The 25830-nt window shown below is 34.2% G+C and overlaps 2 protein-coding genes and 1 non-coding gene across 3 annotated transcripts; 1 reads left to right on the top strand and 2 right to left on the bottom strand.

Moving 5' to 3' along the window:
* Nucleotides 1–18614: 18614 nt before the first annotated feature.
* LOC130591800 (uncharacterized) lies at nucleotides 18615–19749 on the bottom strand. The gene is made up of 2 exons (XM_057395721.1): nucleotides 19599–19749; nucleotides 18615–19483 (listed from the first exon to the last, which is right to left on the bottom strand). Exons 1-2 carry the CDS (start codon nucleotides 19747–19749, stop codon nucleotides 18615–18617), a joined length of 1020 nt encoding a protein of 339 aa, XP_057251704.1.
* Nucleotides 19147–19253, top strand: LOC125499201 (small nucleolar RNA R71). Its single transcript, XR_007275918.1, has one exon. It is a non-coding gene; the product is annotated as a small nucleolar RNA R71 (small nucleolar RNA).
* Nucleotides 19750–22201: 2452 nt separating the features above from the next.
* On the bottom strand, nucleotides 22202–25369 carry LOC104908428 (transcription factor HHO3). The gene is made up of 5 exons (XM_010697542.4): nucleotides 24878–25369; nucleotides 24480–24775; nucleotides 24031–24376; nucleotides 23768–23844; nucleotides 22202–22825 (listed from the first exon to the last, which is right to left on the bottom strand). The coding sequence occupies exons 1-5, from the start codon at nucleotides 24999–25001 to the stop codon at nucleotides 22460–22462; spliced, it is 1209 nt and encodes a 402-aa protein (XP_010695844.2). The 5' UTR covers nucleotides 25002–25369; the 3' UTR covers nucleotides 22202–22459.
* Between the last annotated feature and the right edge of the window lie 461 nt (nucleotides 25370–25830).

The raw sequence follows: 25830 nt of genomic DNA, 5'->3' as shown, positions 1-25830 counted from the left end.
TGTGTCATAACTATTAGAAATATATTAATCACGTAAAGTGGAAACATTATTGAGGGAATTATCCTGTGGACTTGGATCCTCCATAGGTGATGAACAGTACTTGATTTTATTCTGTTACAACTCTTTATTGTCTTTCTCCTAATACTATTGGTGCGCATTGCGGATACCCATTAGATTAGCGAGGGGTGTGCACACTAGGGACGTTCTGCAAAACGATATTGGCCATTATTCTTAACTTATCTGGGTGACGACCCATGTTGAAGTAGGTGGTTATTGGGATTAGTCCCGGCCTACCGATGTTCAATTCCCCTCTAATAATTGAATTTGTTGTTGTATGACTCATATAAACTTGAAATAATTGAAATGGTTAAGTATATTATATACTTGTTTGTATTATATTATATACTTGACTGTACTATGTTATACTTGTTTGTGTTATGCTATAAAAATTATTTTCAAAATATAACTATTATTATTATTTTACGGGATTGAGTTGTAATTACTTAGCTTTCGCTAATTTTTGTGTTTTTGGTTTCCTTTGTTCTTTTCCCAATTTATATTATGCAGGTTGGTGAGAGGGACTACGTTGCAGAAATGAGTGAATTTATAGTTTTAAGTTCACCTAGTTTAATAAACATTATAGTACTGTTATTTGAGATTGTTTAGTTTTGGTTTGGTTTAAGTTAGACAACTTAGTTTGGTTTCTAAGTTAAATTTTATTTTTTATAATTAGCCTTGCATTTATTTTTAACAATAGATGCGGCGGTAACACCCTAAAGGTTTGGTAAGGTATTTTAAATGAAAAGTAAATATTTCATAAAGTTTTGAAGCTAAAATTTTGGGGTGTTACATTGCTTCGCCATGGGGGAAATATTTCACACTCATAACCCGATTCACAAGTGAGTGTCTATGACGTAACAGGCGCCAAACTTGTTTACCCAACAAAGCATCATTAAAGACTGCAAGATCTTTAAACTCCATCCCCCCCCCCTACACTTTGGTTTACACATTTTTTCCCAACTCAACCAGTGCATTTTCTTCTACTCACCTCTCCTTCCCCACCAAAAACGAGCCATAGCAGAGTGGATTCCCTGAATAACAGAGACATCAATTTTATGGACGCGCATCAGATAAGTAGGAAGGGCTTGAATTACAGCTATTAAGAGAATCTCGTTCCCCTCCCTAGATAACAACTTCTCTTTCGATCCCCTCAATTTCTTCCAAATTCTATCTAAAAGTTCCCGAAACAACACTTTTTTAGATCTTCCACAAAGGGTGGGCAAACCAAGATACTTCTGATGCCTGTCAACATGCATCATATGGAGAATGTCAATCAACTCTTCTTTTTTCTCACAACGAACTCCTTCACTAAAGGATACCTTTGACTTTTCATAATTAATTTTATGCCCTGATGCTGCTTCATACTTGTTGAGAATATCAACTATTGTTAAGTATTCCTGACGAGTAGCCCTTGTAAAGAGTAGACTGTCATCTGCAAAAAGAAGGTGAGAGATTTTCGGACCATTTCGACTAGCTTTAGTCCCATGGAGAGCCCTGGTAGCAACCCTTTGTTGAATCATTTGAGAAAAGGCGTCAGCAACCATAATAAATAGAAAGGGAGAAAGAGGATCACCTTGACGTAACCCTCTGGAGGGCAGTATTGAACCACACACTCTGCATTAATAATGAAGGAATAAGAAACTGAGGTGACACAACTCATCACCAAATTAACCCAACGACCATCATATTCCATAGTCAGCAGCAGTTTTCGAAGGAAGCCCCACTCTACTCTATCATAGGCTTTGCTCATATCTAACTTCATTGCCATCAAACCTTTCCTGCTATTGTTCCTCTTCTTCATAGTATGAAAGAGTTCCAGTGCAATAAGGGAGTTATCTGAAATCATCCTTCCCGGTACAAAGGCACTCTGATTTTCCGTTACAATACAGGGAAGAAATTGTTTAAGCCTCGTAACAATAGCTTCAGAAGCTATTTTGTAAAATACATTACGTAAGCTGATAGGCCTAAATTCCACGACAATAGTGGGGGATTGTACTTTAGGGATCAGGGCAATATTAGTATAATTAACATTCCGTGGGCAAGAAAAATATGCAAAATATTGCTAACAAAGTTAAATACCTCATCCCCAATAATGTGCCAAAATCTCTGATAAGAGATAACATGCATACCATCAGGCCCCGACGCTTTACAAGGTTGCATATCAGACAAAGCTGCAAAAATTTCTTCTTTTGAATAAGGTTTCAGCAGAATATCATTATAATCATGAGTCACCGACTCCTTCACGTACTGCAGTACCTCCTCAAAATCAGCAGTCGAAGGCTCGGAAGAGGTAAAAATCGACTCAAAATATCGCTCCATCGCACTCTCAATCTCATCTCCTCCCGTTCGCCACACCCCACCACCATCAAATATACCATGAATGAGGTTCTGTTCTTTCCTTTGAGACGCTTTATGGTGAAAGTAGGAAGTATCTATATCCCCATCCTTCACCTCCGCCACTCTCGATCTCATGTACGAGTAAGCCTCGTTCTTAGCGTGTAATTCATCAAACTCCTTTTCCAAAGCCGCACACCTCTCATAGCTTTCCCTCGAAATAGCCTCATTTTGGGCTTCATGTAACCTCTTCTCCACCACTTCGATTCGCTTTCTGAGAGACCCGAAAGCCTTCTTACTCCACCCCCGCAACTCCCTTGTAACTACCCTTAATTTTTCACAAGTTCTGCCTCCCTCCGCAGCACACCACGCATCCCTCACTACCTCTTCACAAGCGTCATCTAGGAGCCAATATGTCTCAAAACATGACCCTCGAGCCCGCCTTCTCTCAATCCCCTCATTTTCCGTACATCATAACACAATCGCAGCATGATCTGAGCATTAACGCACCTTATGATCAATAAAAGCCTCCGGAAATAAATTCATCCAAGAATGAGACACAATAAAGCGATCTAGGCGCTCACTAATACGAGTTTCCGGGCTCCTCCCCCACTCCCAAGTGTACCACTGGCCCACGAAACGCAATTCTCCAAGATCGTAGTTAACTATCACACTTTGAAACCCCTCCATAGCTCTCCTCTCTCTCGAAGCACCTCCCTCTTTCTCTGAATAACTCAAAATCTCATTAAAATCATCCCAAAAACCATAGGCCCTTCATATTCAGCACATAACCCTTGAATCAACGCCCATGTTTTATACTTATTCTCCTCCTCCGGCCCGCCATAAAGACCCATAAACCTCCACCGCACATCCCCACTACTCACCACATCACCACATATAAAGTTTTGGGAAAAAGAAACCATCCTGAACGAAATCGCTTCTTCCTTCCAGAATATGCATAAACCACCTGCTCTCCCAACACACGACACTCCAAAGGCCCCGAAAAGCCCGAGATACTCCTTCTTTTGCTCAATAATATGTTTAGTAACCTTCATTTCCGACACAAGCAATATGTCGGGGGTATTAGAAGCATTGAGTCTTCTCAACTGACGAACTATCCAAGGGTTACCCATACCCTAGCAGTTCCAACATAAGATTTTCATAATGCTCGGCGGGGTTCGTTACAACCAACCTCTGCCTCAACAGTATCAACATCATTGTCATTTTCAGAAAAATCAATTAATTTAGGTTTCTTGGAACCCAAGTCATCAGAGTCATGAGTATCGTCCATAATCATAAGATCAACAATCTTTCTTTTTTCCCCAACCATACCACCATAATCAATATTATGTGGGTTCACATTTCTAAGATCAATAAGGGGCTCCCCATCAATTTTAGGAGACCAATTTTTTTGTTTTTGTTTCTTAAATGTTTTAGCAACATTCCCCTCCTCAGCAGCAAAAGAGTAAATATTTTAATTAAAATCACCTGGGTAATTATCAACAACGTCCAAGAAAGGATGAGTGGTGGCCTGAACTAACATCACACCCACACCACAAAAAGGCGCCATATCAGCAGCCTCGACCGCAACAGTAGTCGGTCCCTCAGACTCGGCAGCAGCAGCCACTGTTCCAGCGATTACTCTCGTCTCACTCGTAACCAAAACCTCCATGGTTGTAGGTGGTGTGCGAACCATTTCCCCCTCCTTCAAATCACACTACTTGACCCTCCCCATGGGTTCCTCTTCCATCCTCCCAAATTCGAAAGCACGAGCACCCTTCAAGAAACACCTCGTCTGATCCTCTTCCACCTTCTGCCTACCTCTTCTAGGAGTAACTAGGAAAGCAATAAAGATAGTATGAGTCCTAACATAACTAGAACTCTCATAGACATGTTAATATCACACGCCTATTCCATGCTACCTAAGTTGGTTAGCAAACATGCACACGCCTATTCCATGCTACCTAAGTTGGTTAGCAAACACGCTACCACCTTTCTTTAAAATCAAATTGGTTCTTCTTAAAACTCTTCTTTTTCGAAATTCTTTATCGAAATATTTTTTCTTAAAAATCAGATTTTTCAAAACTCCTTTTTTTCGAAAATCATTTTTAAAAAAACATTTTCTTTAAAATCAGTTTTTACAAAACTCTTTATCCAAAAATCTTTATAAAAATTTTTCCTTTGAAAACTAATTTTCGTAATTAGAAATTTTCATATCGAAATATGAAATTAATATAATTACCTATTTTCTTAACTCAAGAAAATATTTAATCATCCTAATTTCATATTTCTATTTTAGCACAAAATTCCAATAAGTTAATTACATTGCATAAACATGACTAAGAATATAACTAGACCTAAGCTTCCATATCTTCAAGTTCTTGAGCTTTTATGAACCTCCAATCTTGATAGCTTTCTTAGATCACTGTTACATATATGCATGTTATAGCACAAAGTGTTTATCATCATCAAAATAACGTTGACTTAGAGTCACAACAGCTTTCTAATGTATGTTCCAAAGAATTACGAGGAAATCATGAAAACACTATTTGTCCAAGGTGTAAATTACCCAAAAGATAGACATTAATATTCGCCGAAATTCAATCTCAGCATTAAAAAATTTATTTTTAACTAGATTATTTATTTATAGTGAGCATATTAGCTAGTATTTAGGTGAAGCAATGTCCAAGAATTATATACTTCCTCCGTTCCATAATAAGTGAAACACTTCTCTAAAAAAGCTCTCACATAAAAGAGAGAAGTGTTTCACTTATTATGGAACGGAGGAAGTATATACCTTTCGCAGGGCATTTGACAAGTTGGCAACTAGCCTATGACAACCAATAACTATTTCCGGCTAACAGCTATTACAACCGCTAATGTTACCGAACATGTCATAAGAGGTATAGATCAGTTGTTTCAGGTTCGATGGTTGTTCATACACAATAATGTTATTAATGTGTGTGTTGACTGATTCTGCAAGGCGCTAGCTGCTGCTATTTCCATGCTTTTATTTCCCCCTAATCTTCTTCTTGGAGATAATGATGGCTATCTTAATGCCTCTATCATATTTTATTACTTATTAGACATTAGTAGGATGTTGAGTAATTATTTGAGATAGTATTTCTAAAACAAGCTGCAGAGAGCGATGGGTGGAATTGATTAAGAGAGCCATTTAATATTGGCCCCCTAGTTTCTGGGATAACATAATTGGACCGTCAAAATTAATGTATTAAACAATTTTATCAGTATTATAGAGGGCAATATAATCCCATTTGATTGACCCCTCTAAAAAAAAACTTCATGAAGCATATTCATCACGTCCCTAAGATCCCTATAAACTGACTTTCCCAAATGTGAAATAGTACGGCAATTAAACAAATGGACAACGGAATCTTAGCAATAATAATATTGACACTATTAATTTAATATTTTGATTGTACTAAAAAAAAAGTAAAAAGGAAACGAAAGTGTATTGTACTCCATGATACTGACCATAGTGATCTTGGAGATTTAATTATAAAAATATTCTGAAAGACAAAAAATGTCGTAGTTAGGTCATGAAATATTAAGTAGGTTAGGTCATTTGGATATTCCCATAGATTCTTAGATCAATTTCTTTATTATGAAAAACTTGTACCAACAAAAGCCAAGAAAACTTTCATTTGACTCCTCTATAAACATAGGAATAGTATCTTGGTTTTTGGTGCTCATAAAAGGTCATTTAACCTTTAAAGGCTCCCAAGAGACATTTTTCTCATTCAATGTTTTTTAAATGGGTATTTTCTCATTGATTTTGGGGTGGTTTTTCAATGCTCATCCTTTTTAAGGATGAATTAAGAACTAGTAATGCTAGACTCTTCCAACTGTAGGACAAATGGATTGAGTTGAATCTTATTCTAGTTTTAACACGTAAGAATTTGAGTTTAACTCTCATTTCTCTTACGCTAGATTTTCGAGGTAAATTTTTTAACTCAAGGCCTCCTAATATTGAAAATATAAAATAAAACTATTCAATAAAAAAAAAATCTAACATATATAAAGTTGTACTGTTTTGTAGACAAAAAGAACGTTAAAAATATAAACCTAACAATTGCATGTGAATGTACTCCTTCACTTTCCTAAATTCAACTCACTTACCTTTTGAGAGTTAAAAACAAAAAAAAATTAACAGATGAGAGCTAATACTTCCACTAGTTATCCGTTTTGAAAGTGAAACTAGATAAATATTCTACTTATACTTCCTCCGTTTTTTAAATTGCACCATTTCATTTTTATCACTATTTACCAAACAAGTTTGTTGCTATCTCGCATCATTATATAAGAAAAAGTATAGTCAATTGGAGTCATGCTAAATTTATCTCAATGCAAGGATTTTAAATATTAGAATTTTATATTTTTCACTTGTACGCAATGAGAGAGGTTGACATTCAAAGAAGTATCTCGACAAACGTGATAAAAGAAATAATGGTGCAATAAAAAAATAGAGAAGTATTAAATATTATCATGCAAAATATTGTTTGCTTAATGTACCCGAATGTAAAATTTTTATAATGATTCTGCTTTTACAAATTTTAACTAGCTTTTAGTCCTGAGCTCCGGGTAATTATAATTTTCATTTATTAATATTTTACTTTGAAAGTATCAACACCAAATAGTACTTGATTTAGTGGTTAGGATTTTAGTATATAAGTTTGAAGTCATGGGATCAAATCAAAAGTGTTTATATGAAGTAAACACCCAAAGACAAAGTGCCACATGGTACAATTCATCATTTAGGAATGTCTTTTAATATTAGTATAGATATGTAATCAAAGGTACACGTAAAAATTGTGCATTTCGTTAGGCTACAAAAATTATATAGGACTATAGACATGCAAACGCTAGAAAATTGTAATGTTTTGAAAGTTGTATATATTATTATGTTTATATCTTGCAAACGCTTTTATTAATTCTTCTGAAAAAACTTGTAACAACGATAAAAAAGCATATATATAGTTCTACAAGATCATACATGGCAGTCCATCATTGAACATTGTTTTTGTTTAGAATCTCCGCATTCTCCATCACAACTTAGCAGTTCTTATCTATAAGACGTATAGTTCAACCCCACCAAAAATCGCCTAATAGGAGTTCTCGCTTTGTATTCAGTGTCCTTTGCGTGAAACTTTAGAGTGAATAAGGTAATAATATGGTTTATAACTTATTGTCGACTTTGCTTTATATGGGTAGTAAGATTGAAGATCAGTTTAGTGTTCATTCATTTTTCGTTTATTTTTCGGATGTTATATACTTGCATTTATATCTCTAATTTGTAATTCAAATATAAAATGATGTAAATTTCGTTGATTTTAAAAAAAAACTATAAAAACATAGTATCATTTTCGAATCTACTCTTAATATCAATGAAATTTTTTTATGGTTGTGCAATTATATCAATGACATTATGATAGCACCAAATAACCTGACTCGAGCTTTAAATAACTACAACTAATTTGCAAGCAAATAAGTGGAGCCCTCAGGAAGACGAGATCCGAAGGAGTAGAATATCTTTGGCAGAGCTTTTTTGTTTCCTACTCCTGAAGAAGATAATATAAAGAATCATGGAATATACTTCACTATAATACTGCCAACTCTTTTGCACCAAAGCAACACAAATTATCTAATTATATAATGCAAACTTTAGATACACATTTTGGCTCGTATATTTAAATATATGTTTTAACGCACTGGAATATTCGGGATTGTGGGCCAAAATTAGACGAATCAATCAAAGTTTAATCTAGACTGTCCCTTTTAAAGAGGCACAATCGCATTAATTTTATAGAATTGACGTGACATTGAACGCTCCTAATCGTTTTGCGTCGCGGTTTTTTGGATTCTTTACGCACCACGTTTGATTTAATAATACTAATATGGCCATCAAAATTAATAATATTCATATACCAGGTCACTACGCACCATGCATTAGCAGTCAAGAGTATCAAGCAATCGATCACTATGCTTAATGCAAAGAATCTGCCTGACATATGAGCCTATTGCCATCTTATTGATGCTATTCCTCCATTATTTTGGTGCTTAACTGCTCACAATGTTAAAAATAGCTATCTTATTGAGTATCTCAAAAGAATATGCTAGATTAACCTTAGTATAGTTGTGTCATTTTGTTAAGAAAATATGTATATAGTTTCATAAGAGTTGTATACTAGTTTTGAAGTCTGTGCGTTGCACAAGTTGTTCTTTGTTTTATTTTTTTTGCAAAGTTTTGTTAACATTGTTGATATTTTGTTGATGTGAAATGAGATTTTTCTACACCATTGTATTTATATGCAAAAAGTATTAAAAAAGACGGACTAATTTTAATATAAAGTAGACCTAGTTATTAAATGGATTAAACTAGTCACCGAAAGAAATTAAACTAGTTACTATTGGGCTAATTTTCTTTTTAAAATCGGGCTTACTATTGCCTAATTTTAATTTAAAAATAGGCGGTCTCTTACGAGACAAACTCATTTATATATACTTCCTCCATTCTTTTTCTATTGCAACATTTACTTTGGGAAGTTTCATCTATTGAAATCATACCACTTTTGCTAAAAAAAAAAACTATAATTGACAAAATCGCCTTAACTTTATGTAAATAAAACCATCACCGATTACTCAAAATTGCCTCATAAATTTGAGTATACTTTATTAAGGATTTACTGATCTCCTACTTTAGTTAACCCCACTATGGTAAACTATCCTTTTTATTTTCTTTAAAACCATGTCCAAACTCATTATTGCACTAGAAAAAGACAGAGAAAACATTTGATATTATACTTTAATTTCTAGATTTGTTATTGTAATATATAAATTTTATATTTTTAATGTTCAATTGAATATTGTAGTTAAGTCTATTATTAAAGAATATCCCAATAATTGGTATGACTAACATAGTTTTAACATGGAAAATACGTGATGATACTTTAAGAAAAAAAGGGTAATAACTTAATAGATTTAGAGAAAAAATATGAGTGACGGCCACAATTTCAACGTTTAATATAACACATAAACCCTAACACATATAGATTAGAAGATGAAAAAGGCAAAAAGAATATCATAATGATGGTATCATGAATGAAATACATTAAATATAAACTAACCTCTATTGATAATCGGAAATACTATTTAAGATATAAAAAAATCATCTTCATTAATCATGACCATATCAAGACTTATCAAACTTTCTCCCTTTTTATGATCTGCGACCTCAAAAAGTTTAGAAAATTGAACTTTGATTTCCAAATTAGTTTTAGTAGCATTAAGTTTATTGAGAAAAGAATAAGATCTGACAAATAGATATATGAAAAATAAAAACGTAAATAGTTAAGTATACAACCAATATTTTAGGAATAATATAATTAGTCAATTGCATAATACCTCTGCACATTGACAAACTTTCATTTGATTTTTCATGTAATGTCATCACGGTATGCTATAGGTTCAAAACTATATCTATGTACTTTTTATATTTATATAACTCAATTTTAAAATTATGATTTTGAAAGTCATAATTGCTATTGTTAATTACAATACGCTAATTTTATAGTTGTTTTTATATGTATTTAAAATAAAGAATAAATAATGTGTAATGCTCATTTAAATAAATATATTTTCATAAGTTGTAAAATTATATTGTATATAAAACTTATTTTGAAACATATTTCGAGCACTCTCCGATGGTAAAACAAAAAATATATTTAATTTACATAATTGAATAATTTAGGTTATTTATTTAAAATCAGAGTGTAATATTCACTTATTAAAAATACCTTATATGTATGTATATCTATGTCAAACATTATTTTAAAAAAATTAAAAAGAATGACATACCATGCTTAGGTAGAGAACTCTACTATATTCTAAGGTTGTTTTTAAAAATCATACTATAATTTTTCATCATCCAAAACTCTAATAATTCTATCGCTATAGATTTTAATTTTTGTTGTAACAAAAATGTTTTCTTAATAGATTTGGTTGCAATACTAAATTGCTTTAGTTCCAGTGAGTAAGGCTGGTGTTTGGATCCTCTAGAATTCTAAAAGAACTCTACAATCACTAATAGAAAAAACGGAAGGGCTACAGTGCAAAAGCTGTATTTTTTTATTAAAAGCGCAACCCTTAATAGTGAAGGGTTGCGATTAGCCCAAAAGTCGCAGTCCTTCGTACAAAACACGATCGTGTGGTATGCTCATTTTCTCTTCTTTACCCACAAATCTCCCTCGAACATTTCAAAATCTACATGTCTCCAGGTCCTACTAATTGTATTACTCCCTCCGTTTCATTTTAATTTATACACTTACACTTTTCACGGATGCCAATGCAAAATTTTGAGGACATATATCTTTACTTTTGTATTTGTAACAATTATAAAAAGTACATATTAATAAAAATACATGTTATGATGAATCTAACAAGATTCCACATGACTATATTTTCATCCGCGTATAAATCACAAATGACGGTCAAAGTGAAATTTGTGAATAGTGTAAAATATCAAAGTGTAACAATTAAAATGAAACGGAAGGAGTAGAATATTGGGATTTTATACCTAACAAAAGGAGCATATCACTTGAAATTGCAATAACATACTTTCAAATTTTTAGTTGGAAAAATGAATACTGCCGACGAATTTGAATTATTTTCTTATTAAAAGATCTCATACTTATTTATGTTCTTTTTGTAAGTACTAAAATAAAGGAACATACCTTTCAAAATAAAAGATTAATTTTACCTATTTTTTTCTTGTCAAACAATGCTTTTTGATTATGTTGAGTTATGTCCTTTTGTATAAACTAAATTAAAAATGTATATTCTCAAACTGGAAGAACTTATTAGTTTTGATCTGTACTTATTTATAATAGTCTTGTTAAACTGTTTCAAAATCTTTTTTTTCATATTGAGTTATGTTGTTTTCCTATGTATTGGGAGGAAGACAAGTTAATGTTCTTTGTCATATTAAGTTCATTAAGTTCAAAATAACATATAGCAAAAAAACATATAGCAAAAGAACATACGGTCCAAAATCAAAGAACATTATAGTGGTTGTCATATTTGGCGCACCTTTTAAATTTCAGATTCACTTCACCTAATAAAACAAGTTATGGAGCCTGATCAATATCCAATCAATATACTGAATCCAAGTTTTATTAGCTTTAATAAATTCTAGCAAGTTCAAAAAATTAATTTTTACCACGCGTATTAACAAGAAATCATGAAATATAATATAATAGTTTTTTATGCACGCGATGCATGCGAGATATTTTTAGGCATAACTGTTACTCAGTATCGAAACAAACCATGTAAAGAGGAAATAAACACGATTAATTAATATTGATATGGATTTAGGTTCATGCCAGATCATGCGCAGAGGAGTCAGGATCAATATAATTTATTTTCATGATTTTACATAATAATCGTGTTTCACTTATATCTAATTGAGTATAATTAACGTTAGTTGTTTGTTGATAGGAAAAAAAATTGTAGGCAAAAGCCACAAAGACACCTGTATACAAGTAATAAACCCACGTAATTTTACCCACTTATCCATGTGACTATCAATCCCACCTACCATACAACTATCCACCCCATATACCCATATGGCTGATGTATCTCACTTTTTTTTCCATCTGATCGTCTGTATTTTCATCTTCCCACCTACAACCTTATATCTTCCCTTTCCTCAAAAAATTAGAACGACTCATTTCCTTATCCTCGCTATCTTTCATATCTTCACTAAAAAAGATGGAGATTTCATATTCATATCCACATCAAACATTAATAACCCATTAATTTTTAGGGTAATTTTGGTCTTTGTTTTTGTTGGTTTTTTAGGTATTCATTTCGATCTGGTGGTAATAAAACGTTCGTGAGAATGGGTTTGACATTGGAGTTTATTTGGTTGACAAATTAAATGTGGGGCCTCAAATTTGAAGGTAATTCTTTACGTTTTATGTTCCTGATTTTGTCCCAAAAATGTTTTTGTCAACTAACTTTATCAAAGATCTGGTTACATTATATTTGAACTTTTATTTGTAAAGATGGTTTTTTAAACAAATTTGTGGTTGAAGTTTGAAAGGCTTATCGCGTACCTAACAAAAATAACCTAACTATTCCTCCTAACTAATGTAGTCGGGCAAGTAAGGATCGAATCCCAAGAGACTAACTGATTCAAAGTAGTTAAATTGACTCTAATTAATACTAAGCAAGTAATCCAAATAAGTGATGATGAACTAATCTAAATAACTAAAGCAAATGAAATTATCAAGAGTGAATCAAAGACTAAAGACATCTAGGTTTAAGTATCCCCACTAACATGAATCAATGCCACAGATAATCCCTTTTCCCTTAATTAACTAATAAATAACTCATAGGATAGACGCGCCCCTAATAGTACTAAGGATTTCTTTCGATCAATCAATAGCTTCCCTAACAATGCAATCATGCCTATTTTCATGGAGTCATGCAAATTAAGGACTTTAGACATAGCATCCTAACATCCTAATAAATTCCATCAACTACTTTCGTGATGATTTCCTTTATCTTAAATTAGGGTTCTAGATTCGATTAAGATTCAACTTTCGTTGCAACAATAATCACATTCAAAATATACTATTTCTAGTCATAAATTGATAATTAAAACCAACCCTAAAATAAATGAATCATAAATTAATTAAAGTTTGGGAATTGGGAATTAAACAAGCATCAATTCATATTAGGGTTCAACCTAACCCTAGAATAAGAAACTACTCACACATGATGATTGAACAAACAAAATAAAGATTAAAAGAAAGCATGATTAACAATAATAATAAATAGAATAGAGAAGAGAAAATAATACTTGAATTAATTGATGAAATTGCAAACTTGAATGTCGAAAACAAGAACTTGATGAAAGTATGAAGAAAACAATGAAAAACGTGCACCTTGATGAGAAGCGTCCAAGAGGAAAACAAACGTGATTTCTCTCTCCAATAGAATCTCCCCTTTTCAAATTATATCCAAAACCTATTTATATCTATCCAAATACAAGGAGTTTGACTAGGATTTGGACTCCTAAAACACTCTAAAACTAAGATTACGTAATATTGAAATTGGAGACCGCCATGGCCTTGCGGTAAGCTTGAAAGGACCGCCAAAGGGTGGCGGTTTATGCTGTTTTTTTGTTCTCTTGCTTTCAAAATTCCATTTTGTAGCTCCTTAGGCATGGTAATTAATGGTTACCAACACCATATCGCAATATATCTTCAAAATCATCGCCGAATAAAGCTATCAATCCATCTTAATGCTCCGCAATCATCCAAGCTTTCGTGCAAATTCCAATCAACTCCAATAAACGCCATAATCCTACAAAAACAAAACAAATATACCCGAGGAGAGCAATAGCGAAAAGTAAACAATAATAGCTCTAAGAGATTAAATATATGGGAAAAATATGGTGAAAACACACAAATATATCACATAAAAATGAGTATATAAACGTGTTATCAAATTCCCCCACACTTAACCTTTGCTCGTCCTCGAGGAAAGAAACTAAAAAAAAGGAAAAACTATTCTAAGGAAGCAATAAAACCTATACTCACTGTCGTAGGAATCACGATTGCACTTAGCACGTGCAACAAGCCCTTTAAACCCCTAGGCTACCCTAGTGGACGAGTAAGGTCTCGTGAAGGTTTTCAGAAGGCATACCTACAAAGCCATATGATGAATTCCCAAACCAAATAGCAAAACAAGATCATGAGAAACAAAATTCATTTCTTTCAAAATCACTTATGCGTTACAAATCAACAAGCACAAATCAATTTTCCATGCAAACCAGACTTAGCACCCTCAGTGATCAACCAGTCTTACCACACATCTCCCCCAAACTTGACTCAGTTGTACAATAACAGCTTCTCACTCTAGTTGTGCAAAACAAAACAAAGAAGCCACTCATGTGTTTAAGAGGTTAGAATAAGAATCACTCATCCTAAATGCAATAAAGCACATCAACTTCATGTAACTGTCTTCTTTAGATTTGCAAATTGACTTTCTCCACTTATACTGTTAGGATGCAACACGGAAGTCATGAGTTCTATAAAAAAGGGTAGGCTTGGTTAAAGGGGGTTGGATAACGTTATTTGGGATGTGGTGCTCAAAAATAAAAGAAAACTTAATCCCACTACATATTCCAAATGTCGGGTTCAATCCATCCTTATATCCACCAAACTCCATATAAGCTTGCCCTTTTTTTTTTTCTTTCACAAATAATTTCTTTCAAACAACAACCAAGGAACTTGTATGAACATTGAAACTTACATTGAGGAGATAATGCACATACTTGGGGATTATATATATAGATGTATTTTCTTCATTTTTCCCCATTTTGTTTCTTTTTCTCAAATTCATCTCCTTTCTTTTTTTCTTCAAATTCCTTTTGTTTTCAAGAATCGATGTCTCTTTTTTCTTTTCAAGTTTCGAATCACTCATAGGGCATACCAATTAATCCACCTTCAAGACAAAACCTAAAAAAAAGGCTCTAAGGCATATGATGTAAGGCTATCAAAAAGGCAATTATGAGGCTCAAATTGGTTCATCCTAGGGGTAAATGTAAAAAGGAAAAAATTTATCGTGGCCCTAAGATGTTGAAGCTCTAATCATCTGGATAGAACATCAATCATTCTTCCATATTGCATCGCAAAGTCTCAAATAGTCACAGAGCAAATCCAAGATTCAAGTTACATGAAGGATAACTAACACACATGAAAAGAACACGACTGAAATAATGTGCAACAGTCGAATATGGCTTAAATTTCTCACCAAGGTACTCAAGATATTATTGTCGGTCGAGTCAATATCAAAGGAGACCATTCTAACCACAAACCAAGTCACAGAGGGATTTATGCTATCTTTCATGCAATAGATCATCAATTCAGTGCAAGTCGATTCATAACAAAACATTCAAAGCAATGTGTTTCAAAGTTCTCACTTGAATTGCCATTCAACTTGGAAATATCAGACTAATCCTAAAAAAAAAAAACTACCAAAAAGAAACAAAAATGAACAAAACGACTATATACAATGAATCCCTCCCCCACACTTAAATGTTGCAATGTCCACAGTGCAATAGTAAAGCACAAAAAGAAAGGGGAGAGGTACTCACAAGAGCTCACTTAGGAGGGAGAGATGGAAGATTCGGGAACCCTCGAGAGTGCATCCAAGTGCTAAAATTCTCCAAGAGCTTAATCATGTCCTTCGGCTCGTTGACTCTTAAAAGTAGGACCCTTTTTCATAAGAACAGAGTTGGCCTTAGAAGAGTTTGTAGGCACGTTCTTTTATCGATCATTTAGAGTGCGCGCCATTAAAATATAGCTAAGGCACGACCAAGGCTCACACACAATGAATAAAACAATCCACCACACAATTTGGTTAATCAAAACCAAAATACTCGAACAATTCAGTCACAAATACTTCTCGAAATAATCCGAAAGCACGCAATATATCCTTCGCCAAATAGTCCACCAATGAAATAGAACCCAAATTCGTTAGTGTCAAATTTCGGTTAATAATTCGAATTGAGGGCAGCGAATTCAAGCACGAAGAACCCAAAACAGCAGATTCGCAGCAATGTATTCATGAAAATAGTCAAGTGTTATTTAAAATTGATGAAATTCGCAGCACTTAATCAAATTTCAAGAAGCCAATCCAAGAGAGGAGTAGAGAGCAGCGAGTTTAGTCAAGAAGTGCCGCAATTACAGTCAGTAAAATTCGAACCCAGTAGTCAAATTTCGACCAAGAACAGGTGAATTTCAAACGGATGTCAATAGAGTTCAATGAGCAAAACGACACGAAGGAGGGAGAGATGAATGGGTCAGCCTTCGTTTCTTGATTCTCTCTCTTCGATTTTTTTTTCTGTCGTTTTGTGGGAGTTGTGGTGCGTCGCTGCGGTAGGCTAGAGTCGAATTGCAGAGATAGGTTTTTTCCTTTTCTTTTTTTTTTTTTCGTTTGGGTTTGTTTTCGCTGGACTTGGTGGAATTCAGGAGGAATTGCGAGGCTTTGGCAGTGGGTAGAAGACAACTGCGATGGGCTGGCAGTGCAGAATTTTTTTTTATTTTTAATGGGAGTGCGTTGGAATGCAGGAGGAAATGCGAGAGGGTGGCAGTAGGGGATGACGAATTGCGGCCCCTTCGCAATACACACTGATCTGTGGGACGTTCTCAGCTCTCTTTTTTTTTTTTTTTTTTTTTTTCACCTGTACAAAAACACACCAAAAAAAATAAAAATTAGGAGAATTAAACTCTAAAAAGAAAAATAAGATTCTAAGTTTCTAAATTCTATACCTAATACTTAAATTAACTAATCATATAATACAACTAACATATTATACTAACTAAGAAAAGAAACTAAGAAACCTCTAAAAAAATGAAATTAAAAATCGAATAAGTAATAGGAAAAAAAAAATGAAAGAGAAGACTTGGGTTGCCTCCCAAGAAGCGCTAGTTTAAGGTCATCTAGCTTGACCACCTTTTCACATCACTCTGAATAAGGGTCGGAAAGTGTGTAACCCGCCTTCCCTACAATAGGTTCACCTTCTCGATAGTGTTTAAGACGTTGTCCATTTATTTTAAACGAGCCAGTTGCTTCACTCCAAATTTCAACCGAGTCATACGGAAAAACCTGAAGGATTTTAAAAGGACCAGACCATCTTGAGCGAAGTTTGCCAGGAAATAGCTTCGATCGAGAATTAAACTGTAAAACTAACTCTCCTTCATGAAATCCTCGCCGCATGATATGCTTGTCAAGCCACCTTTTCCTTCGTTCTTTGTACAACCTTGAGTTTTCATAAGCTTTTAACTCTACCTCATGAAGCATAGCCCTCTCCTTAGATTCTTCGAGTGTCAACACCTCCTTGATAGGCTCAACATTAGGTAATGAATGTGGTTCCTCTAAGAGCCTCTTGTACTCCCTAGTTTTCCAATCCTCTTCATCAACACTTCCCATGAGGACATGTTGCGACGAATCATCAAGTGGTAAACTAGCAGCTTTTACCTCTATCGCCTCATCTAGAGCATCCACTCTATAGATAGTCTCTCCCATAGAAGGAGCTTCCATGGAGTTTGTGAGATTGTACTCCAGCTTCTCATCACCCACTTCAAAGGTAATCGTTCCATTCTTCATGTCAATGATGGCTCCAGCAGTGGCCAGGAAAGGTCTCCCAAGAATGATAGGGACCTGCGCATCTTCCTCCATCTCCATTACTACAAAGTCACATGGAATGAAAAACTTCCCAACACGAAGAGGAACATCTTCAAGGATACCAAGTGGATACTTTACAGTTCTATCTGCTAATTGTAAGGAGATACGTGTGGGTTTTGGTTCACCCATTTGAAGCTTCTTGCAAATAGACAAAGGCATTAGACTAACACTTGCCCCAAGATCACAAAGCGCCTTTTTTATTTCAATATCTCCAAGCTTCACAGGAATAGAGTAGCTACCCGGATCTCCTAGCTTCTTGGGAAGCTTATTCTGCAATATAGCACTACATTCTGCTGTAAGTGAAACAGTTGCATTTTCCTCGATCTTCCGCTTGTTTGAGAGCATGTCTCTCAGAAATTTTGCATAAGATGGCATCTCAGAGATAGCCTCCAAGAATGGTATGTTTATGTGCAGCTTCTCAGTATATCAAGGAACTTCCCATATTTCTTCTCTAATTTTGCACGGGCCAACCTTTGTGGAATGGAACTGGTGGCGTGTAAGGCCGAATAGGGGTAGGACTAGGTTCCCTCTTCTCTTCTTCGACAATCTCATTCTCTACCACTTTCTCAGTTTGAACCGTCTCCAAAATTCTTTTTGTTGGCTCCTTCAAAGGATGATCTTGTAGCTCTTTTCCGTTCCTCAAAATCACAGCATTGATATGAGCCTTAGGTGGTTGTTCACTATTACCAGGAAAATGACCTGGAGCTTTTGATAGTTGGCCCACCTGATGTGCAAGTTGGCTTATTTGACTTTCCAAGAGCTTGTTCTGAGCTTGAATTTGTTGAATTGCGTTATCAGTCTTCTCATTTTGCTTACCTTGTTGAGCCATGAAGTTAGTTTGTTGGGCTAAAAGGTTCTCCATCATAATCTCCAAGTTGCTCTTCTGTTGAATTGGAGGAGGTTGCTGATTAACACCCTGATTGACATGATGATTGAATGGTGCTCTAATTGAAAACCTGTGGTGCATTAAAGTTGTTGCGAGGTGGAGGAGGCGGATTGAGTTGTGCTTGAGTGTTCTTGTACGAGAATGCAGGATTGTGCTTCCATCCCTCATTGTACGTGTTAGAATAAGGATCATATGGCTGCTTTGGGTTGGAGTTATAAAGAGCATTGGCTTGCTCAATGGTCATCCTATCATTGTTGATTTGACATTCAGTAGCAGCATGTCCTTGTACTCCACACATCTGACATGAGACCATCATAGATGAACCAGCTTGAAGTCGATCAAACTTGTGAGATAGTGCCTGCACAGTATTAGTCAAAGTGGTTAGCGCATCAACATCATATTTTCCTCCCTTCTTAGCACGATTGCGACCATTTGGATGGTAGTTGTCATTGGCCGCCATCTTCTCAATCAACTCCTTTGCTTCGGTTGGATTCTTAGTCATAAGGGAACCACCTGAAGCAGCGTCAATGTAGATACGAAACTCATGTGTCAAACCATTGTAGAAGGTCTGTATCAACATCCATTCAGGAATCCCGTGATGAGGACATTGTCTTTGCAAACGTAGAAACCTTCTCCATGCTTCATACAATGATTCGTCGTCATGTTGCTCAAAGGTTGCTAACTCGTTCCTCAGCTTCGCAGTCTTTTCTTGCCCCAAAAACTTCACCAAGAATGCTTTGGCAAGTTTCCCCCATGTATCAAAAGTTCCGACTCCTTCATCTCTCAACCACTCCCTTGCTCTATCTCGAAGAGAGAAAGGAAAAAGGCGTAGTCGAATAGCATCCTCACTCACACTGTTGATTTTCACTGTGTCGCATTTCTCCAAGAAACTAGCAATGTGACTCACAGGGCATTCATTGGGTAACCCTGCAAATGAATCGTTGGAGATGAATGGATGAATTGAGGCTTAACTTCAAAATTTGCAGCATTGACGGCAGGTCGAACAATGCTCGATAATGCACCCGTTGTAGTACTGGTACACCATACTCCCAAAGAGTTTTAGTTGCTTCTTCACCCATTGCTTGATTCTTATTCTTAATTCGTCTCTTTGTACTTCCTTGCTTGCGTGCAGTGGCTTCGATTTCAAGATCTAGAGGAATCAAATTCTGTGGACCTCTACGTCGAGTTTGCATGCAACAAAGAAAGAACTAAAAACAAAAGATCAAATAAACAAGAAATGATAGCCGAAGCAGCAAACTAAAAGAAAAACTTAGCAAAAATAAAATCAAAAATAACTAATTTAAATACCGTTAGTCCCCGGCAACGGCGCCAAAATTTGAGAGGCTTATCGCGTACCTAACAAAAATAACCTAACTATTCCTCCTAACTAATGTAGTCGGGCAAGTAAGGATCGAATCCCAAGAGACTAACTGATTCAAAGTAGTTAAATTGACTCTAATTAATACTAAGCAAGTAATCCAAATAAGTGATGATGAACTAATCTAAATAACTAAAGCAAATGAAATTATCAAGAGTGAATCAAAGACTAAAGACATCTAGGTTTAAGTATCCCCACTAACATGAATCAATGCCACAGATAATCCCTTTTCCCTTAATTAACTAATAAATAACTCATAGGATAGACGCGCCCTAATAGTACTAAGGATTTCTTTCGATCAATCAATAGCTTCCCTAACAATGCAATCATGCCTATTTTCATGGAGTCATGCAAATTAAGGACTTTAGACATAGCATCCTAACATCCTAATAAATTCCATCAACTACTTTCGTGATGATTTCCTTTATCTTAAATTAGGGTTCTAGATTCGATTAAGATTCAACTTTCGTTGCAACAATAATCACATTCAAAATATACTATTTCTAGTCATAAATTGATAATTAAAACCAACCCTAAAATAAATGAATCATAAATTAATTAAAGTTTGGGAATTGGGAATTAAACAAGCATCAATTCATATTAGGGTTCAACCTAACCCTAGAATAAGAAACTACTCACACATGATGATTGAACAAACAAAATAAAGATTAAAAGAAAGCATGATTAACAATAATAATAAATAGAATAGAGAAGAGAAAATAATACTTGAATTAATTGATGAAATTGCAAACTTGAATGTCGAAAACAAGAACTTGATGAAAGTATGAAGAAAACAATGAAAAACGTGCACCTTGATGAGAAGCGTCCAAGAGGAAAACAAACGTGATTTCTCTCTCCAATAGAATCTCCCCTTTTCAAATTATATCCAAAACCTATTTATATCTATCCAAATACAAGGAGTTTGACTAGGATTTGGACTCCTAAAACACTCTAAAACTAAGATTACGTAATATTGAAATTGGAGACCGCCATGGCCTTGCGGTAAGCTTGAAAGGACCGCCAAAGGGTGGCGGTTTATGCTGTTTTTTTGTTCTCTTGCTTTCAAAATTCCATTTTGTAGCTCCTTAGGCATGGTAATTAATGGTTACCAACACCATATCGCAATATATCTTCAAAATCATCGCCGAATAAAGCTATCAATCCATCTTAATGCTCCGCAATCATCCAAGCTTTCGTGCAAATTCCAATCAACTCCAATAAACGCCATAATCCTACAAAAACAAAACAAATAACCCGAGGAGAGCAATAGCGAAAAGTAAACAATAATAGCTCTAAGAGATTAAATATATGGGAAAAATATGGTGAAAACACACAAATATATCACATAAAAATGAGTATATAAACGTGTTATCAAAGTTCTTGAATCATCCACTTTTCCTTTTTCTTTCCCTTTGTTTTTTTTTTTCAAGACTTCTTCAACTCCTTTTTCAGGATTTTTGATCATTCTCACTTCTTCTACTCCTCTTTCTGGATTTTAAATTATTCATAAGAAATTTCAGTATAATCAATCATTTTCATCGATTTTTAATTTCATTATTTGTTTTGGCAAATTAGTGTAATTTCATTTTTAATTTATTTTTGTGTCATGGTTATTGTATTCGAAATTGATTGATATTTTATATTGGCTTTGTTTTTTACAAACATGTACTGATTTTTTAAATAATTATTTCAAAATTTATACCATACACTTAAATTATTCATGTAATTCGAATATAAGAGTTGTTAGGCTTTTTTCCATCTAATTTGAAATAACTTGCAAGATTAAAAAGAATTGTGTACCTTATTTTAGAAGTTCGCAAATCATCAATGGACAAATGTGAATCTCCCCGTCGAAATTGTACGTGTTTCTTAGTTTGTAATTTGTATTGTTGTTGTAGTGTATTGATAATTTTTTGAGTATGTAATTGTAAGTGGTTCTTGGGAAGTGATCATGTAATTGCTAATGAGTTATAGTTTGTAATTGAATTTTCTTGTTTTTGTAAAGTTTCCTCATTTAATTTATTTGTATGACGTAAATTATGCAATTCTATTGATTTCAGTTGAATTGTGATTGATTGTTATAATTGTATTTCCGGCATTTTTTTTTTTCCTGAAGTCTCGTTTTGGTTGAAATTGGTTTTGTAACTTAGAAAGGAAAGATGGGTAAAACATTTTTTTTAGATGAGGATACCATAGCTCCCCTTCCCTTATATAATAGAGATAAAACAAAAAAATCACAACAATAGCGATTACGAGAAAAAATGAAGTAGGAAATGAGCTGTTAGATAGATCATTCAACTTCCAGATTGAAGGACGTTCTAACATAAAGATTATTCCCAAAATGCATAATAACAAAACATGAACAAAGGTGTACTACACAAAGAATATAAGACCACTTCTTTTTCTATATCTGCCATTTTTACTAATGTTTTATCTTCCTGATCATACAAAGAACTATCTACTTCACTCAAGACTCGTTACAAAATCTCTACACCTTTCTATGGAAAAAAAAAAAAAGAATGACACTAATGTGCATGAGAAGCCGTCGTGTGGGTAGAAGATGATGTTGCAGGGGAGTTGGAACGAGCACCTCCCTCGCTATGACTTGCCCTTTCCTCGCAATGTGATTGGCTTGATTGTTGCTTTGGTTGTATCCGATGTGTCGATGTTTGGTGCATGAGGGATGGTGCCGCCACAGTTGCTATGGGTGCATAGATGCCGTTAGGAGGAGAAACGTTGGTCTTGTCTCCTGAGGTTGTTGTTGCAGTCACTGCTGCATATTCTTGTGGAGGCATCCAAATGCCTCCAACAACTACAAACTGAGGAGCTTGTTGTTGGTTGGCATTATTGTGAACACCTGAACTTGGTCTTCTTGTGTGGAGACGGTATTTCTGCATAGACATATGTTGAGAGATATTTAGGCCACAACAAATTTTGCTTTTTCTTTTTTGTATTTAACAATCTAAAGCTTGTGATAGTTGGTAGAATACTAGAATGTGAAAAACCATTTGCACCAAAGGCTTTTAACTTTGAGTAAATTAAAAAGTGGAAAAAGAAAAAGGATCACATGTAAGAAAGCAATATTAGGAGATCTAGAATGCAATAAAGCAATATGAAAGGCAATTTTTTCGAAACATATCATCTTTGACCAAGGAACATGTACACGAAATACTCCATTTTTATCATTAACCTTTTTTCTCAAAGGAACATAGGATTCAAATAATAAAGATATCAATTCAATTTCAAGATTTACATTTGGTAAGATTGGCAAAGTAAAAAAGATTAGATAACTTTTTTTTTTTTTTTTTGACATGGTAATGGAAACCAAAAGCAACAAACGAATTAGTCATACTATGAAAAAAAGGACGTGATTATCCATTTATGGTGGACATGGCCTTTGAAAGGGTAGTATGACCAAAATTTTGACAAGAGAATAGTCAATTCAACACCAAAATGTGGTAGCAAAATCCCATATTGCATATGAGATCTCCAATTTCCAAAAGTGATTTCACCTTCATTAACATAGAATCGTTCATATGGCATAGAATAGGCAGATGCATTTATAGAACATTTGAATTTGAACATTTAACCAAGATTCGCTACCTAAATTGTAATTATATTCGGTATGAGGCTATATCTTATTCACTTTTTTGAAAAATAAATTTTTAATGTATACGAGGTTCAATTAATTCTTATCAATTTATTTTGGCAAGATTCAAGTTTAAAAAAGCACCCTTAACATAGGTGAATACCTGTAAATCTTCTTATAGTTCAGAAAAAGGAAATAATAAGAAAAAAAAATTGGGATAAAATTGAGCAGTAAAAGAACAAACCTGTAAATGGCTTTTAACTTCATCATTGGTAAGTCCATCGACCTTCATCAAATCCCTTATTTGCTTTGGAGTTGCAACTGCAAAAAAAATCCAATCATCAATCAACCAATCAGAACATAATTCAAACCCTTAATCTAGACATAAACAATTCAATATGATAGCATGCTGAATTAATTACATAGTACAATATCCCCTAGTACATTACTGTATGAATATAATAAACAAATGATGTAAGATTATATATTTTGTAAAGATAAACTTACCATGTGAACCACCAAGTTGCTGCAGGGCATGCACAAACCTCCTATGCAACTCAGGAGACCAACACCTCCTTGATTTCCTTTGTGATTGTCCTCCTTTCTCTTCCTTCTTGCTAGCACTACCACCACCGCTTCCGCCACTGCTCGGTCCCATATCCACCTCTTGGGCACTCGAGCATGCCGAGGCAGCAGGCGTTGATGCGTCTTGTTTATTATTGTTATCGTTATTGTTATTATTATTGTTATGCTTTTCGTTCCCGTTGCAGTTATTTTCCTTCTGAAATGGATGAAATGCACCATTACCATTCCTTTTCACCTCCACTACCGTTACTTTCTTTGGCTGATGATCCTGCAAATGTTTAAAATTACACAAAATTAAATACAACCCAGATATTTAAACAAAAAACCCATCAAAAGAAAACTATTATTTCTACTTTTGGAAACTAACTAACCTCTTGAGTGGTGGGTGGATCTGGTGTTTGATTCCATAACTGAACAGATCTAAGCCAATCTGATTTCTTCCCTGAATTTTCATGATTGTTATTTAAATCACTATTAATCTGGGATTTATCTGATTCAAGCTCATAATCATCATCATCTGGAGAATTACTCCTTTTTAATGGAATAAATTCCTCCAAAACTGGACCATCACTTGTTGTTTGTTCTGAGCACTCAGAATGTCCATTAAAACACTCTGTTGTAGTATTTGTCCCACTCCCACATAATTGTTGCTTACATGCTTCAATTGCTGCAACATCATAAAAAAAAAAAGCCCAAATATCCATTAGTTTCATTAATCATTACCATACAAAAACAGACATGAAAATTGATTAACTTTAAATGAAATTACCTTGAGTTACAAGGTCTAAGCAAAGAGGTAGTTCACGCTGAAAAACTTGAATTTTTCTCTTTTCTTCTTCCAAACCATTGATATATTCTTGGCATTTTTCCATATTATCTCTAAAATCCATCATCTTTTTTCAGTTTTAAAAAGAACCCACAATATAATTTTTTCCACTTTTGAGGAACTGAAAAAAATGGAGAAAGTTGAGAACACTTTTGAGTTTTGTGTTGGGTAGGTTGGTTTTATGGGGGTAGAGAGAAGAAGGAAGCTAAAAATAAAAATGGTGGGGTTAAAGATGTGAGAAAAATGGGATCTAAGTAGAATCACAAAAAAGAATAAACTTGACACCTAAGTTTTTATATAAATTTTCTGGGTTTTTTTAGGAGAAAAATTAGAGGATTAAGAGCAAGGTATCGGGTCGTCGCGTAACACTAACACTAACGATTTTTTATTTCCTTTTCCTTCTTTCTATCCTCCCTCTTTTTGTTGTTTGTTAGTGAATAAAAGAGAGAGAAAAAGGTAGCTTTATAAGAGCTGGATGAATATTCGAGGTTTTGATTCCCTTTGTCCTTTTTTTTCTTGCTAATTCTTAATAAGTTAGGTTTTCTTTTATTATTATGGATGTCAATGTAATATTTGACATTATTTTAATTTTTTTATGTAGAGAACATCTCAAATGAATATTTAGGTTATTTTACATTGACATTAGTTTAAGGATAAATTGGAATATTTCTCAGCAGATAAAGTATACCGCATTTTAGAATGACTGTGTTGAGTTGTTTTATCTCAAATGAATACAACCTTCAAAAACTATTTGCTAGCCAAAATAGCTAATATTCACATTTAACCTTTATATATTATATAAATATCATAAGATCGGAGCATTTAAATTTTATAATGTAAATTATTAGTAGTGTCAATTATTTCCCTCAAATGAAAATTCTTATATGGTTTTGATA

This window comes from Beta vulgaris, chromosome 6 (genome assembly GCF_026745355.1).
Source record: "Beta vulgaris subsp. vulgaris cultivar EL10 chromosome 6, EL10.2, whole genome shotgun sequence".
NCBI lineage: Eukaryota > Viridiplantae > Streptophyta > Magnoliopsida > Caryophyllales > Amaranthaceae > Beta > Beta vulgaris.
This window is presented reverse-complemented; position numbering and strand designations above follow the sequence as displayed.